The following is an 18,209-nucleotide window of genomic DNA, read 5'->3' on the forward strand; positions in this document are numbered from 1 at the left end:
GTGAAGAAATGTTTTTAAAAATGATTTAACATGAAGGCAATAGGCAGAGTGTTACAGGCATCGCCCTAAAGAATGTAGCCTCATGGGCAGTGTAGTCCGTGCTGCAGGGAGAATGGACTGCCATACCCGTTATGTGTCTGTGGAACAGAGGGAGGGAGAAAAAGGAGAAAAGTACGAGCTGTCACCAACCAGAAACGGGAGATGGAAGCATGTAAATATAATAATAATACCATGGCAGCCTTTCAACACCTCTCTCTGTCTCTTGCTAGCAAAGTTAACCCACACAACAAAGTAAAGCTAGTTTTTGGCTACGAGCCCAACATGGAACCCGACGTATTGGTCAGAGGTCCTTTTACCTCGGTTCGGAGCCACGGACCTGTTTTATATACACGCGGAATAGTTTTCTATACGAGATCGCTGCAAAAAAGTGCAGCCTTACCTAATGTCCACCCTACTGTTACTCATTTTATATTAAGATTTAAACATCCAGTTGGTATTGGTATGGCGAGTAACCCTCAATAAATCACACAGCAATAGTACATTCATGTAGCTGTAAAAAGCATGACAATATATTAAGTAATCCAAAGTATTTAGAATACGTTACTCTCATTGAGTAACGTAACGGAATACGTTATAAAATACATTTGGGGGCATGTATTCTGTAATCTGTAGTGGAACACATTTTAAAAATAACCTTCCCAACACTGTCGATATAGATAATACAAGTACAAGGATCTCTTTCCTACATCCCCTTTCATTTCTATCTTTATTAAACCCTGTTGCTGAAGGACAACGTACAATGGCAGCACTGTGAGATGATTCGGTATAAGAAAGGATCTAATTACTCTTCAGTGAGGCGCAGCTTTAGGCTCCCATTGTTCTCCATCTATGGGCACACACTGAACTGGTTTCAAAAGCTGTACAGCTTTTTAAATTCAAGGTTTTGTGGATTTCACCACATGCTTTTATCAATTCAACACCAGTGGATCTAGGCAGTGCCACTTGTTTATTATCTCTTCTCATCAGAGCCTTCATTGAGCTCCCACCCTGAAGTCAAACATTACAACATTATACTGTGTTTTGACAATACATGCATGCATACAAGCTTGCTTATACCTCTCCACCTGCAGGTCACCTCAAGCTCAGACTCTACTGCACACTGGATAACAGCACAGTGATGGCTCACTTTTGGCCTCTGACCACTTAAAGCAAAGTCTGTCTGTTTGGGGCCTTTGTTGCAGGCATATGCTGTAAAAGAATTTAACATTTCTGATCATTTGAGGTTCAAAGACTCCTATGTAACTCTAAAGAAGTGTGAAAAAGAAATATATATTCTCTTTCATATTCCTACATCACTATCATGTATCATCTTCCAGGACCTTCTAGGACACATCCCCACACAACAGGACATGCCCGCAATATTATGAGGAATGCAACAAGTAAGGACTACCACTTTAATGTTATTATTCCAGGAAACAATTACTTCTTGTTACTAATTTACCCTGGAACCTTCTCACACAATTTTAGAGCCTGCCTATTCTTCTACTGTCCCAGGGAACTCTCCCTCCTTCTGTAGCCCAGTGCAGGTGCAGTCCCTCTGGGGAGAAAGCCAGACCTGTTCTTGAGCCCCCCCTGAGCAGCCACCCCGCCCCTTTACTGTAAAAGCTCTTTATCTTTGCTTATGAAAGCAGTTGGATGCTGCTGCTGTAAAACTCCCACACTAAATATTTTCCTCTCACATCAAATGTCCAATCTTCAGTGCTGGTATTTGTGTAATTTGTGTAAAAAAATATAACGCAGCGTACAGAGTGCAGCTAAGGCCTCTGCTATAATTCTTCCGTTTTCTCTCTTTTAATTCTCTCCAAAGGAAGCAGTCGTCAGATGAGGGGACAAGGCACAGTTAAAGCCAAGTGAGTGCATTTATGACTTCCTCTGGGAGGAAGTGAGTAGCCTTCACCCCACCTGTGTCGCAAAAACACACACCACAAACATGGCGAACACACCCTCTGATGCCATGTGAACCCTTCATTCAGAGTTTTCAACGTCCAAATCAGTCGGAGTCCTTAACACGGACACACACACACACACAAACAGAAAAATAGTCCATTGCACACGCACAACTATCACAAAGTATTGCCTGTGAAGTGAACAGTCTTGTGCGTCACAGCACGGTAACACAATCATTATGGGTTTTTGTAATCCATAATTAGAGACGCAACAACACACAAATGCAAAGAGGCAAACACACACACACAAGCACTTACTCTTACACAGCGAGCTGCTTTTATCATTTGGTCTTAAGACGTCTGATTGCTTTTTCTAAAAACGCTGATGATGCATGGTTATCCCATATCATTTAACAAGAAACAAGAGCAGGCCACACACGTGCACAGCAGCACACATCACAGATATCAGAGGGACAGTGAGTCCTCCATCCTCTCAGTTTACCATGCACCTGGCAGCCAGAAGGTTTTTCATGAACACTGTATTAGCATCTTAGCCCGTGCTAAGCCAAAACCGCAATTCTTTCTCAAGAGAAGAATCAAATGTAAAAAAGGATCATTCTGAACACATTTTTCGAATTATCAAAAAAACCAAAAAAAATCCAACATGTCTTTGTGTTAAAACAGATATTGTGTGTATAGACATAGACTCCTACAACACTTTTTGAGATAGATTTACATGCCCCCCTACCACCACCACCACCACCAGCTCACAAGAAAAGGACAATATGTTATTTCAGCACTTTGTATAAAGCCACGGCTTTAATGTCACATACACCTTTCTGGTTGCATAAATAAATCAAACTGAAATAGTCCCCAGAAAGTGCACTTACTCACTAATTTACTTGTGTTAGACTAACATTTGAGTAAATTACTGCTCTGTGAAATCATAGGGCTCAAGGACTTTTATCCATTAGAAAAAAGGGATTTAAAAAAAACCACTCACATTTAAAACCTACATATTTAATAACAGCAAAAACAGACACGACCACTGTTGATTTACACTTCAATAACTTTTTTAACCATAAAATAACAATTTCAAAATGAGTAACTGCCACATTAACACATGTCACAGAGAGTGACTCCCCTTTTCATTTCCACTCTGGCCTCAAATGCATTACGTAACTTTGCCTGATTGGACACAATTTTTCCACAAGAAGCATGCTGCTTACTGCTCAAAGGCACTATGTCACAAACCACCAAATATGAGCTTTGTGACAGCTTGAAGAAGACCAAAGAGGACGCTGACCAAGAACTCTAAGCAGGGGGGGAAAGTCTTGTGCAAGAGGCAGGACAAGAGTAAATCTTTGGCTTGCTTTAAGTCTGAATAGTGAGAGCTCAGAACTGATGTCAACCTGGCACTCATGCAACTGAATAAGGAAGTAATATTAACTGGCTTACTAGGAGTATTTATTGACCATTAAAAATGGGTAACCCACATATGTCCATTAATAAGTCAAAGATTAATACACAAAAGTTACTTTTCAACACAAATAAAGAGTTTAGCCTTGTCTGATTGTTAGTAGGATTACTCAAATATAATAAATAAATTTGCCTGGAATTTTTTTGCCAAAGATTTAGCAATGATTGAATTTCATTCAGATCCTTTTTTGTTTGTTTGTTTTGTTCTTTGCAAAACAGGACATGTTGCATCATATTTCAACAAATAGTACATATGAAACTGAAGAAAATGTGGGAAATACTGTCTTGTTTTTGTTCTCAAGAAAGTATTATAAACTAATCTGGATCCAGATACATCTCTGGATCCGGGGACTGATCTCATGCATGATGTGGAGGGAATTTTCAGCCTGGGTGCAAATATGTACTCTCAGACCTCTCTTGTTATTATCATATTATGGAGATGAACAGTAATACACAGGTCTAGAGTGTATGTTGTCCTTCCTTCTCTGTACTTGTGTCCTATTCTTTATGCTTATATATGAATAGCTGGGTTCTTCTCTTGCTTTTGTGGGAACTAAACCTGATAGATCACGGGACATGTAAGCAGCAGCAGTAATGGTAATCAGCTCTTATTCTAAGTCACAAGGGAGGCTGTAGCAAAAACATCTACAAAGTGAATAAATACCAAGCCAATGAAAAATTATATTAATTTTTAAGTGTTCTAGTGCTGCTAATCAGCACCAGATGTGATACATCTCACTAAACAGATGTGAAAAGAACTAAACGAACAAATTTTTCTCTCATTGTGGAGATGGAGAAGTACCACACAGACCTGCACTTCCATGTACATATTCCTCTGTGTTGCCTTGATGACTTGATATGGGACCACCGGGCCCTGCACCATTCATGCCCCTCTGTCTGTTCCCATAGGAGCTGCCACAGTTCCTTCTCCACATATTGTGTGTTAAGAGCAAGATAATGGAGACCAGAGAAGGGAAGGAATGACTAACTGGTGAATTAGTTTAGACATATAAGAGGCTCTGGCTTGCAGACAACACTGTGTCACACACTTGTGCGCTCAGAAGCAGTTGTGTCACGCTATAGTCACACCAGAGGCACGCAGCTCTAGTTTTATAGCTAGTAGCCAAGTCAGGTAATAGCAAGTGAAGAACTCCAATATTTCTTTTTTAAATACACACTCATATGTCACATTCATTCCCTCCCCGCCCTTCTCTCTATTGCTCCTTGCATTCCTCTTCACAGTGGGCTGCCCGTGGTGCTGAGGCTAATACAGATGTTTCCCGCTGTCTGCAGGCCAAAGCAGCTGTGCAGAGAAACTTTATCTTTTCGGCGTCCAACAAGTCCCCTGAACTAAACCTCCACCATCACGTCTGGCCCAGTTTTTAGTATGTCCTACACACAGGGCCATATGATACCAAATTTCCCTGCCTATTCTCCTGAATCAACAGTATTGATTATCACCACTGGCCTCCTAGTATTAATTAACTTGTTGTTTTATGGTCCCAGAGGTGCTGCGTGCTATTTAGTCTCCAAACCCATACTCTGCCCCTCATCTCCAGAGGTTTAGGCCTCCTGTGCTCCCAGACATAAAACATTTCAACACTTTCTCAAGTTCTTTTGTATGTTTTTCTACTCCCCATCTCTCTTTCACACACATCCACACACTTTCTCTGAATGCAAAACATAGCATTCCCTTCCTCTTCCCTTAATTTCTCCATGCTTTTCTATTAAACACAGCAGAGAGAAGCAGAGAGATTTCCACCTTTCATCTCTTCTTGAGTTGCTGAATTTGTTTGTCGCTGTCTTTCTTTATTACAGCTTCTTCCCCAGCTGTGTTTGAGGAGGCTTCTCACATGTGGGCCAGAATAAAGTCTGGCCTACAAAGTATGCGTTGAAGGCCAGTCTTTCCTCTTTGCATGCAGCCTGTCCTTGAAACTGTGACTGTAACACATCTTTCTTCCTCCTCTAGATTTATGTAATCGCTTCTGTGTACACTCCCAGTGAATGAAAAAGCACATGCATATTTATCTACTTTCATGTGTACAAGTGTGGAGAGCAACGTATGCTCACTTTCCTGCTCAGAAAGAATGTTTCTGGAGCTAATTAGTGTTATTGAGTGCACGTTTTATTGCCTTCTGCTGGACAGGGAGTGAGCAGAAGCAAAGGAATGTAATAGCTAGTACAGATAGCCCGGCCTTCCTCTCAGGTAATTTCTCTTAATGTACTCCACAATTTGATGTACTGCACCAAGGTCTAGTGTGTAAATAAATACCACAAATGGAGACAATTAATCTCTTTTCTCATAAGCTTCCAACAGCTTCACAGAGTACACAGCTGACAAGATCAAGGAAGATTATGTTTTTTTCCCAATGTCTTATCTAAGAAATTCACCTGTTGAACCCAGGAGTCCGAAATGATATCTGGATGTACATAACAGAACCTCTGTGCATTTGGCCAGGCTAAGGCACTCGCTGAGAGAGATGATGAAACAATCTGCGGGTGGGACGATGTGGCGAGTGGTCAAAAAGCCCAGATGTACTAAGCAGCGGGCGTTCTAGCTCTGCCTCAATGATAGACGGACCTCCTTCATTGCCAGGAATGCTGCACTCATTTTAGTGTTTCTAATAATTTTACTCTCCTTCCTTGCATATTTCTTTTGTCCATATGTGGCTCTAATTCTGCAGTAACTGAAATAATTTGCTTTTTGGCTAAAACCCCAATATGCATATTGAAATGCAAAAACCTGATCCACTGAATAAAAAATATTTCCACACATTTTCCTACTTTTCTATCGTCTGCGTTACTTTGGCCTTGCCTTATCAGTGCACAGCAGCATCTGCACTCCCCTGCACTTCCATGACAGCAGGTACCAAACAGTGAAGCTGAGAGGGCAGATGGGGCGAGAGCAAAGTCAAAGATCCTGGGACCAATAGCTCTGTTGATGCAAAAACAAATGCACCGCTCTTTGCATGGCACTGAGGCACTGACAGGGCAGAGGGGAGAGAAAGAGAGAGAAGGAATGAAATGAAAGAAGAAACATGAGGATAAAGGCGGATCGCAAATAGATGCCACACATTTCATTCCTTATTGTCTTTCCTTGTGTGAACATCTTGTGCTTGTGAATTTTCATGTTGGAGCCGTGACGGGAGTGCGAACTCAAACACTATTTTAGAGCCACCTACCCTGCCCAGTCACCAGCTGCATTGTGTAATGTGTGTTAGTTCTCCTAGCGGAAGATTGCGTTAGCAGAAGCCCATAATACTGACCAGATTCCTCACCAGGCTCCGACAGCCAAATCAAAGCTTGTAAAAGCCAAGCAACAACTGTACGCAAGTGGTTTTATGATAAGTGCTGAAATATTGTGCCTGTGAAGCATGGAACATGAACTGGCTGTCACAAGTTTCTATTTCTTCAGGCAAGCAGCTGAGTTTCCCTTGAGTTTCCTCACAGCTATTTTATTTATTTCAAGAAGGAATGGGCTGTGATTCCACCAAATGAACAACAAGCTGATAAAAACAGGGTGTCAATGTGGCCATCGCACGTGCGTAAGACACTGCACTGTGATGCAGGAGACAATTTTAAGAAGTTTCTCCTTCTGCCAACATGAGTATTGTATGTGAATTTTCCTGAGGTCTATAATAAGGGGTGGCTTGGCTGGATGAGGAGGGTGTGGCTCCTGTGGTCACAAAATTAGAGAACATAAAAACAGGGGGATGAGGGGAAGAGTGGGTGAGTGGGGGAAACTGAATGGCTGCAATTCCACATCTCTGAGTTGTTTTATCCTATAATTAATCCCTACAGTTTATCCCTGTCTTCCAGCACATTATATCAAAACAAAGACTGCTGTAGATTTAGGATGTGGCTGCTTTATAGTCACAGTCACCTTTCAATAATATCTAATTGCCTTTGACAAGGGAGCTGATGCAAGTTGCACGTTCCAATATTCAGAACCGTCACTGTCGAGTAGGTTCTTCAGATTCACTCCTTAGTTAATGAGTAGTTGAAAAATGAACTGTGATTTGATGTAGTGAGCAACATAAAAAGATTTCAGTTAACTATCATACATCATACAGAAAAAAATCTCAATATAGGGTATTTCAAAGCCAAACTGAAGGAATCTTTTTTTAAAAACTGGATTTGTTTGCTGTCTCATCTTTATTTTGATAAAAAGATCAATATTACATCCATGGCAGAGCTAAATTAGCTTTGTACAAAGATTTGAAGCACGGGGCAGCATCTAGCCTGGCTACATCAAAACTACAAGCATCTCTGAAGTTCACCAGCTGTTTTATTCATACAAAAACAGAAATGTAAAAATGACAGCTTTAGGGTTTTAAGGAGGAGTTGTGTCAGATAGAGGATGACAGTATACAGTAAGCTACTGGAGCAATGAAGAAATAGCTTGGCAAATAAACCTCGGCAAAATGTTGCTTTTACACTTCACTGTTTTCATTAATTAAACAAACAGGGTGTAATTAGTGCAAGTCTCAGCTGCCCTGCTGCTTCATGTTTCACAGCGAGCTATTGATCTTTTTACCCAACAGTCCACTACAAAGTGATAAAGCGTGTTCACTGAACAGCCAAATTATTGCTTTAAAACAAAAACATCTGCATGGCTCTATACCAGCAGAAGCAAGTGAGAATGACTGTACCAAGAAAGTCCCAAAAACTTTATTCTGGCGGAAATGGGTCGCAACGTTTTCAGTGAGAGAACTGTTTCGTCACTCATCCAAGTGACTTCTTCGGCCTCTTTGGAGACTGACTTTATCACTTTGTAGTGCTTCGGCTTTTTGGGATTGTCTTACCTGGATGATTGAGCATGCATCAAGATACCAAGAAAGTCTTTACAGTCAGTGTTTCTTCGAGGTTCTCACATATTCTGTATAAATCTCCGATTTGTGATCCTCAGTGAAGCATGAGGTAGAACCCAGAAGTAAGGTTTATGGGTGCAGAGGGCAAACATGTTTTATGGCTGCAGTGAGAGTAAGAGGTCAGCAAAGCTGCTGTTAGTATAATCTCAAACCTCTCCATGGCCTTCAAGCAAAAGACGTCTGGTTTGACCACAAGTCTTAAAAGGTAAAGACTCTTCTTCCTGTGGTTACTGTTTCTTCTTGTGCAAAGGCTCAAAGGCATGTGTTCGTGACCGTGCACACACTCCTGCTGTGGCAAGTTAATGATCGTTAAGTGTGAGTAAGTTATAGCATGAAACTTTGCTGACCCTTTCCCAGAGAGTCAGTGCTGTCAGACCCTACAGCAGTATAAATGCATCACGCAGGCATGATGTCATCAGTAGCTGCCAGTGGGCAGGATGTTTCCTAACGTGGTAATCGCTCTACTGTGGATAGTCACTCTGTACCCAAGAGATCAAACTCTCTTTGCTCTTTATAGGATAAACATCTTGAGCAAGCTACACTTCCCTTGCACTCCACTTTTCATCACCAGTCTCCTTTTAGCATACGGAAAGTATGACTTACTTGTTCCCAGTTCTGTGTTTAAAACACTGTTAGAGTGAGAGCAACCGAAAAATAAAGAAAAAGACAGATCATTACAGGGTATCAATTTGTATAATTTAGTGCAGTGTTCCAGTCTTGTTTGTTCAGCCCCTTTTGACTGACTACGCATATCTGGTTTTAGGTACCAGGTGTGTTATTAGAGTTAATGAGCTCTATAGGGATCTAAAGGAGGTGCAAATAGTGGTAGTTAACTCTAGGGAGAGTGGTGCCGGGGTGAGATACCCCCTGCAGAGTAGCGGAAGCGCGCAAAGCAGGACTGAGGGGTGTGAGGGTGCCGAACAGGCACTTGGGCTAATGCGAGCCGTCAGATCTGTCCGCTGCCGCTCCGAAGCCTGAGGTGTCGCAGAAGTGTCTCAGATCCACAGGACCGGGATGAGAGAGCAAGAGAAGGTAGAGGAAAACAAAATGTGATCAGAGAAAGGGAGGCCCTACAGGCAGACACAAAAAAGGATTATAGGAACTTTTACCGCAACTTCAACTGTAAAATGGTAACAGCGCCATCTGTGGCTTCAAGTAGTCATTAGACGATTATGGCCCGTTAATAGTGTGGAGCTCAAGGGTATCGGTACATAACCTATTAAATGTGAAACAAAAAATCCTATTTCAGTGAGACATGCCAGAACTTTAAGAATTGCTGGCAATTAGAAAAACAAAGGATAAAATTGGTCTTAACTTGGAGTAATAACATGACACTACCATATCATAACCTTATGAATTTGCTAAATGTAGCTTCCACTAAATGATTGCCTTAGTGTAGCACTGTGATTGACTCACAGCCCCATAAGAATACATTAATCCGTGATTGCATGAGAACAGGAAAAACGCTGTGACTAACACACCTCATGAAAACATCTTGCAGTAATAGACTATGCCCTCACCTCCCTCTTCACACACACACACACACACACACACACACACACACACACACACACACACACACACACACACACATACACACGCGCACACACACAGCACAGGTGACGATGTTGCTTCTCTTTAAGTCATCCAGGATGCAAATAGCAGACAGCCAAGTCATGGCCCTTTCCTGTGGTTGGGAATGTGAAAATGGGCATTTCAGGTAAAATTCATTATTGTTACTTAGCTATGACAGCAGTGTGAGTGTGCTAATTTTCTGGTGTGCTACATGTACATATGCGGCACACACCCAGGACCTGGGTGAGCTGCGCTCCATGCAGCAGTATGCATTCTGAATGCATGCTGTAAGTCATTTACACAGCTGGCCTTTTAAACTGAAGTGACTCAGAGAGAGGACTTCCCTGGCCTGAGGTCTGTCCCAAAGCCCACACCCACCCTAGCTGGCTGCACTGGTCTCTGCATATACTCAAACAAGCTGACAACAAAGTGTATCAGCTCTGTTGAGTGGCAATCAGTAAGGAAGAGCGAGAGCTAGAACAATTATTTTACATTCTACATAATATGGACTATTCTAGTGGCTCAGGGATCTTTGATTTTGATGGCAATTCTAAAATCAGATCCATTTTCACATATTTGACCTTAAATTTAAATGCAAACAGTGCATGAAAACGGGCCTTTCAGGAAGCAGCGCCTAGGGTACAAAGTCTGACTAATGTACCTTGGCTCAGTAGCTATGGAGACATGCAGTTTTGAGGGACAATTTTTAAATAAAAGCTACACTCATTTTGCTCTCAGACAACCTAAATAAGAAAACAAAAACCACAACGAGCAAATGTGGAAAGGAAGGAATTTGGAGAGGAAATAGTCAATCCATTTGAAAGCCATCACTTTCTTCTCTGTGAATTCCCTCTCCCTCCCTCCCTCCCTCCCTCCCTCCCTCCCTCTCGTGTAAAGGGTAACGAAATTGCATATTATCTGCTGCTTTGAATAAAGCCACCAGGATGTCTATTTGATGGTATCACATGAGAGTACGGAACCAGCCTAACAATAGGCCCTACTGATAGATTTAACACGTGGCAGATTAAATCACGAATGCGCTGTTTATATCCAAATGAGTGTCATTTGAGGGAACACTAAATATGTGCTGTGAGGAAGACTCAACCTGAGCAGATGCCATTAGTGATTACATTAGCCACAAGATTTCAAGAGGGCAGTGTGACTTTGTTGTTGTTAACATAGGAAATAAAAAAAGTTCTCCCTAGTTGATGTAAGCCATCTTGCAAAAGTTTTTTGCTAAAAAGATGTTTGCAAAATAGACAGACCAACTTTATCACTCTGCCAAAGGCTCCCTTCTCCCTCCTTTTTTGCCATCTTAGTGCCGTCTTGGCCCTTGACTTTGTGAGGCCCTTGACTTGTGTCTTGAGTCTCTGTGGTCAGATCCATCTGTGTCACAGCCTGTCAAAAATAGTCACAATGCAGCAGCTCCCACAGTAATTACACAGTGCAGTGGAGGAGCCAGTGTCACCTCCCTCTCTCTTGCCAAGACACTCCAACAATGAGCTTTCCAGGATTGAATGTAAATGTCTCACTGCTTGCAGAAAGTCAAGAAACAAAATCTATTGGCTGACAAAAACCGTAACCACCCATATGCCTGCTACAGATTTGATTTATTTCTATGTCTGTCTGGTACCAGATTGATATGTAAAAGCTACTCTTCTGGAACCTAAATGGAGCTGTTGCTGTGACTACATAATTTGTTAAGTAAATTGAATTATAATGATGCTTTTATCAATCCATAAATCTGATACCACATGCTAATGTTTTGATTATTTACACTTTACAACCTCTGACTGTTGCTGGCAGCAATAAAAGGTCAATAAACATATTTGATTAGATAAGCACATTGGGCCAGAAAACAACTTTCAACAAAGCAGTTTTATTGATGTGAAGTATGTCCTGTGCAATTGTTATTCACTTTGTGAACAACTGAATCTAATTAAACCACACTGTGACTACACTAACATCACTGGCTGGCATTATTTGTGATGTGAGGGATGTCTCCAGATTAGAGTTAAGGGAGGACCCAGTGCACTTTGAACTCATTCTGCTGTTGACTTACTCATTCTTTAGATAACACATGGCTGACAAGTTAGCTGCTGCTGGTCCATCATCCACAGAACAGCACCTGAACATTAGCTGGTTGCACAGCTGTTTAACAGAGAAGGACACTGGAATGTGCCACTCCTGGTATTAGCTAGATAACTGCAGTATGTAAACGTGGTTATTGTGCTGGTCTCCTTTGTGTGGACACAGGTGTACCATCAGAAAAATACTTGTGCTGTTTCTTTACGTGAAGCGCTGTAAGAAGATAAAATACCACCACAGTCATTCTGCTCTTCCACCTTTGACACTTACATATCATATGACTAAAAGCCTGATTTGTCCCAAAAACAATAAGATGTAAGCAGAGTGCAATAATAAAAGTGCTAAATCTCCTTGTTAAAAAAAGAACACTTACGCGAATTAACATATGAAAATTCTCAACACTTATAATCGTCAAGCCAAAGATATGTGTCCTTAAAAAAAGCTTTTTTTTTTCAAAGTCCTTGCTATGTGTTTGATAATTAATATATAAAGACAGTCATACTAGTACTACATTTTAATAATCAAATAAAAGACCTGGGTTATTATGACGCGCATAGCAACGATTACATTCATAATATTTCGACGTGTTTATTATTCTCCACCGTCTTGTTTTTCTGGGAGGGGATTTATATAAAATTTAATGTGATGGGAGACTTAAGAAAATAAAGTGCCTACCTAAATTCACAAAGCTCATGACCATGTCTGCATCGTTTAAGAAGTTGTTGTCTTGCAGGCTGGCTATCGGTGGACCCTGTGTGGTGAAGACGGGTTTGTAAGGATAGGAGTATCTGTCCTCGTCTCCGTCTGTAGACATGGCGTTGTATAAGTCCAGCATGAACATCGGGGCAGCATTGTGTTTTCCATGGAGGTGGGGTCGCGGCCGGTGCGGCAGCCCCAAGATCGACAGGATCTCCCGCTGCATCTCTCTGCGCTCCTGGCTCTTCAGCCGACGGTGGATGAAACTGGAGTGAAACTCGTTGTCCAACGTAAAGTTCGTAAAGGCAGTGTTCGCCAGGACGCAGTAGCTCCAAACCAAGAGCAAAACGGGAGCACGCTTATCCAAAATCTGTGCCATAATGCTCGCAGTGCGTAATTGCGCCCAATTCGGATCACTGAAACTCTAAAAAAAATGGTTAGTAAACTTTTAGCAGCAGACACTCTGTGTTTAATATCCAAAATCAGTTACGGTCCCTCATGTTGAGGGACGTGCTGCCGAGTGAAACATCAACTTCACTTCAAAGTCCTTTTATTGACTGCTTTCCTGGACGCGTGGACCTCATGCGCAACCTGCGGTCAAGCTCTACCAGCTGTAGTGCAGCCTGCAACTGCAGAGAGAAGGCTGCAGGCAGACAGGTTTCACTAGGAGAGACGAGAACAAGTTTTGAGGAGGCGCTATTTGCAAAGAGGAGTAGAGGGAGAGAGAGAGAGGGAGGGAGAGAGAGAGCGAGAATGTTATGGTTGCCTTATTGAGCAGAGCTAGCCTGGCTTTGTTGCCAGTAGGAGAACGCCTTGAGGCTACATGTGCAAATAAGAAAAGGATTAGGACTGGGTTTGTATTATGACGCTTCAGTTTATTATACACCACATTTCGTCAATGCTTTCCACATTTCCTAGTACCTGTAGGCTCGTGATAATTCACTAACGACTGATGTTAAGACAACCACAACAGACCGTTCATGGTGAGTGTACATATGGAAGGCTGATTTCAAATCATTGAGTTCTTATTTGACTTTGCAAGTGAGTACTTCAGTACTGTAGGAGAGGTCGCAACATGTAGTTGCAGTCCAGCCATTACAATAGTTAATTGGCTGATCCGCAGGTGCACTCTCTGAATGCCTTGGGTCATGTGGCTCTGAGACTCTAAAGCCTGTTATCTTTTGATGTCAAAGAGGCTGTACTGCAGCCCCACAACTGCCATTTCACGCTGCATTTCTGAAGATATCCTAGTTTTCCATCCCCAAAGCTAGAGCAGGAAGTTTGTGACAAAAGCAGCAGTGCACAGGGCTCAGACTGCAAAGGAGGGGTGCAGATGTTCGGCAGCTGCTTCATTCCTCCATCTGCCCCCCTGGCACCAGCACCTCTTAAACACCACACTTTAATAGAACGCTCCTGACCCTCATGTGCGCTTTGCTCTCACTGACACAGGCGGAGGGACTTCAGATGGCCCGAGAATGACTGCTTTATCTAGAGAGTACTCACTGCACAGAGAGAGGAGTTTCAAAGGGTCTTCAGGCTACAGCCTGCCAGGTGATTTTTATGACAATAAAATTAGACTTCAATGGCACAGCAAGAGAGGCTGCCAGACAGCTTAAGCTATGATTGCAAACAGAGGAAAGGGAGGAAAGGAGGTAGAGCATGTCTTGGGGTCTTAGCTCACCTTCCTGCCCATTTAATGTGGTTGTTCTTGTCTTCAAAGGCGTTCCACTCCTCTTTTTTCCAATGACAATTCAACATTGCTTAAAGCATTAAAGCTTACATAGCCTGCCACTACTCATTTTGTATATCTAATACTCTATTTGCTTTTAACTCGCCTTTCAGTAGTATGTAACATATAAACATTTCTATCCGGTGCCTCAGATAGAATCAGCTAATGGCTGCAGGTGTTTACATAACAGCAGTTTCCGACAGAGGACTTGAAAGGTTCTGGGTTATAGCTATACATCTTCCTCTCTTTCTCACTTTCTTTTGACTTTCTCATTGTCTCATTCTCATGCCCTTTCTGTAAGTCTGGTGAGGTCAGATGCCCCCAGTGCTCTTCAAGCAACCCCCAGCCCTCAGTTCAGTTTGTGCCCAGAGAAGGGCTGACAATCCTGGACAGGACAATAAGAACAGACCCCCCTTTGTTTCGGCCTCCATGAGTCTGGTGACAGTCCCAGTAAACAGTGGGCACAGGCAGAGGCCAGGCAGGGTAAGCTGCACTAAGGGGCCTTTGACAAGGGGGACTAGTAGAAAAGTAGAACAAACAGTGTTTGAATATCCTGTCAGTAATGCACACACACATACAAACTTCCAAAAGAATAGCCACAACTTGTCTCAAGTGTGTCCCACTAAATTGAATATTTTGGCTAAAATACACAAGCCGGACAAATGGTGAGACAATCTGTTTGGGCCTGTAAAAGAAAATGTTAAAAATAAATGAATAAAATAAAACATACACAGATTATTTCTGCTTAGCTGCTGAAAAACGCAGACATGCAGTGTACCTGAGTAAGTCTTTTCAGGAAGAAAACTCTGCTGAGTTGAACAGCTGTGCAGCCATGATGACAAGGCTTATTCTATTAGAGCTCATAATGGTAAACTCAAAAGGTCTTTTCTTTTAAAACCCAGCATTTGGCCTGGAGCATTTTGACTGCACACACATGCGCTCTTTCCATTATGATCTTAGGGGATCTGAACAAATAAACACCTCCCCACTACACTCCAACAGGTTGGAGCATGATGCAAAGCTCCAAAGAAGACCACACAGCGGTGCAGTGAAATATACCTGGAAATGCTTTCACATCCAGGTAACACTTCAAAATATTGTGCTTCTTTCTTTTTACTTCTTTTTAGCTATGACAAGAGTTGATGCTCTTTCTGTCTGCCCGGTTAACACTGCTTAGGAGCTCAAAGCATGCGGTCAGAGGTCAGATTAATATTTATTTCATGTGTTGCCTCAGAGAGCAGCAGGCAGTAGTCCTTTGAAGACCTGTGCATGCAGTGAGGCGGATGAGGTTTGGTGGAAGAGGGGCGGGGTCTGACCAAGTTGACCAACAGACGATACAGTAAAACTTTTTTTCAAGGTAAACTGACCTTCAAATAAAGAAGTGTAGGGCTGGGGTGCCAGGACACAAGAGGGCGGAGGCACATTTTTTGCTCATGCCCCCTCCCTCTTCTGCTGGTCCTGTCCTCCTTCGTCTATGTTTTTGGCGTAACCCCACTGTGTGCGCTGCACAAACCGACGGCCTGTTAAAACAGCCTAACCAGGTGGAGCTGAGCTATTGCAAATGTTCCCCTTCTGGTGTCTCACACTTCCAGGGGCCTCATGAACATATGAGACACAGCTGTGAGACAGGCAGAAGAAAAGAGGGGGGTGGGTATATGAAACAGCTTCAAACTAGTTCACATTGTAAAGCTCAACAACCAAAGAACCAAAACTCAATGTTTAACAACTAAACGTAATGTTTTGCCAGGTACAAAAATCATGAAAAAGGACGGCGATAAAAATTCAAGAGGACTTTTATTAGACTTGAGCAATAACAAATAGGTTACATATACTTTGGAACTGGCAATTGCAACCCAACCCTTATGTCGTTCTTTAATTTGGTATAAATGAGCTTCATGATACTGTGACACGTCCAAATGATCGGCAGATATTTTCCACTGAGAAATATGTGATTATCTTATTTGAAATAGTGCACCTTGCAGCTCTCCTCTCCATCACTCACTGCTTTCTTTCAACCTGGTATGTCCTGCCACCCCATGTTTGTCTGCAAGCTGATATCACACTTGGGATCACCAGAGCAGCTTGAACCTGATTTATAGCTCTCAGCAGTCCAGCCAGACCCATCAGTTATAGTTGGTGTTGCTGACAATCAGAGATACCGTTTTAGTTAAGCCTTCTATAACACCCAGCTTAGTAGAGCTTATCCTTTATAGGATGTTATCACTCAGGCGCCCTGTCACTTGTGTCATCAGCACAGAGTCCAGGCTTGACACTGGTTTCCTCATCCAGCCACACACTTATCGGCATCCGTTACTGAGGTGTGTGGGCCTGATAAATGTCCACCCAGTTTCAGCAACTCTCGACAGAGGTCCCATTAAGATTCCTGTCTGTGTAGCGAGAGGCCTTGCCCCTTTGACTCTTGCTTTCATCACTCCGTAAGGCTATGTTGGTCTGTCAATCAGAGAGGACCCTGGGTGATCAGTCAGCCCCTCTTTAGGGGATGCTGGTCTGAGGAGCCATTAGAGAGCAGGCAGCATAGACAGACTGGCCAAAAATTGATGAGAAACAGAGGAGCAGCAGAGCCTGAGGTAGTAAGTGGAGGGGAGGTGGGAGGATTGGCGTGTAGTGGGGGGTAGAAGAGCAAGAGGTGGATGAGCTGAATGTGGATTGTGAAGGGAGGGTGGTTCTGTTTTCTATTTGTGAGGATTAGGTTGACAGATCTGTATTTAGTTTCTTTGGGCCTCTAGCTGCAGCTAATCCCCCTCACCTGCAGCGGCCGCCCCCCCTTTCTTTCCTCTGACCCTGCAGCCCCTTACTTCCCCCATGTTCCCCCCCCCTGCCCAGCACAAACACTCATCCCGAGACAAGCACATGACTCGTTGCACTCTGTCTCCTCAGGTTAGGGCCTCACACTCGACACAAATCTCTCTTGGGCCAAAGGAACAGCAGGGGTCTCAGGCTTTCTGGAACAGAAGAAAAAGGACCCCGGCAACCTGTGGTCTTCCACATATTAACATTTTTTCAGCTTGGGTGAGGGGTTGTTCCTCATCACTAAGAGATAGCAATTACTTTGAAATTAAGAGACATTACTACGGAAGCAGCTTGTCAAAGTCACTCAGGGGAAAGAGGGACCATTGGTAAAGCTGCACATTAGAAAATATTCAGGGTCAGGTCAGGGGCACGGACCTCTTCTCTTTAGATCCTGGCTCCCACACGCTCTGAGCAGGCCTTCACACTGTGGAAAAAAAAGACCACAGCGCCTCTCCAAACACACGCAGCATGCCTGCCAGCAATTCCGAAAGGTGGGGACTCTTGATGACCTAATAGTTGTAAAATCCAAGCACATTTTTCTGCTTTAATGAAGCGACTTGACTGCAGCACAATGCAACCAAGAGACAGAAACAGGTTCTGAAAGGTTGTTTATGAAGCAAAATGTGTAATTTCCTCAGGGTGTCGTATTTATTTAATGTCTTTTTAATGTTTGTAGCTTAAAACAGCTGCAAATAGGCAATAACTGTCTGATATAGTAAACTGAGCTCCTAACAAAAGAATGAGCAGCATTTGTACCATTTAAGAGAGCCTTAAAACACATGTTGGCCAGTATTATCGTTACGCACACAGCCATCATCAAAATTACATTTAAAAATCACTTCCACATGGCTAACAGAAACAATATATATTTGGCTTCTCACAGACGCTAACCACAACCAATTAAACTTGCACCCACCCTACGGAAACCACACACACACACGACACACCTTTGGACAAAAAGCAGCAAGCTCAGCGACACGGCTTTATGAATGTCACATAGGGTGCTGATGTGGA

General features: G+C 42.7%; 1 protein-coding gene across 1 annotated transcript in view; it reads right to left on the reverse strand.

The window, feature by feature from the left end:
* bmp7b (bone morphogenetic protein 7b) overlaps window positions 1–13,313 on the reverse strand; it is a 21,666-nt gene extending 8,353 nt beyond the window's left edge. Inside the window, exon 1 of the mRNA XM_005731806.1 lies at window positions 12,635–13,313. Coding sequence (XP_005731863.1) covers window positions 12,635–13,034 — 400 coding nt within the window. The 5' untranslated portion in view covers window positions 13,035–13,313. The remainder of the gene's footprint in view (window positions 1–12,634) is intronic.
* Between the last annotated feature and the right edge of the window lie 4,896 nt (window positions 13,314–18,209).

The sequence above is a fragment of the Pundamilia nyererei genome, unplaced genomic scaffold, assembly GCF_000239375.1.
Source record: "Pundamilia nyererei isolate P.nyererei 1_Seehausen unplaced genomic scaffold, PunNye1.0 scaffold00044, whole genome shotgun sequence".
Taxonomy (NCBI): Eukaryota; Metazoa; Chordata; class Actinopteri; order Cichliformes; family Cichlidae; genus Pundamilia; species Pundamilia nyererei.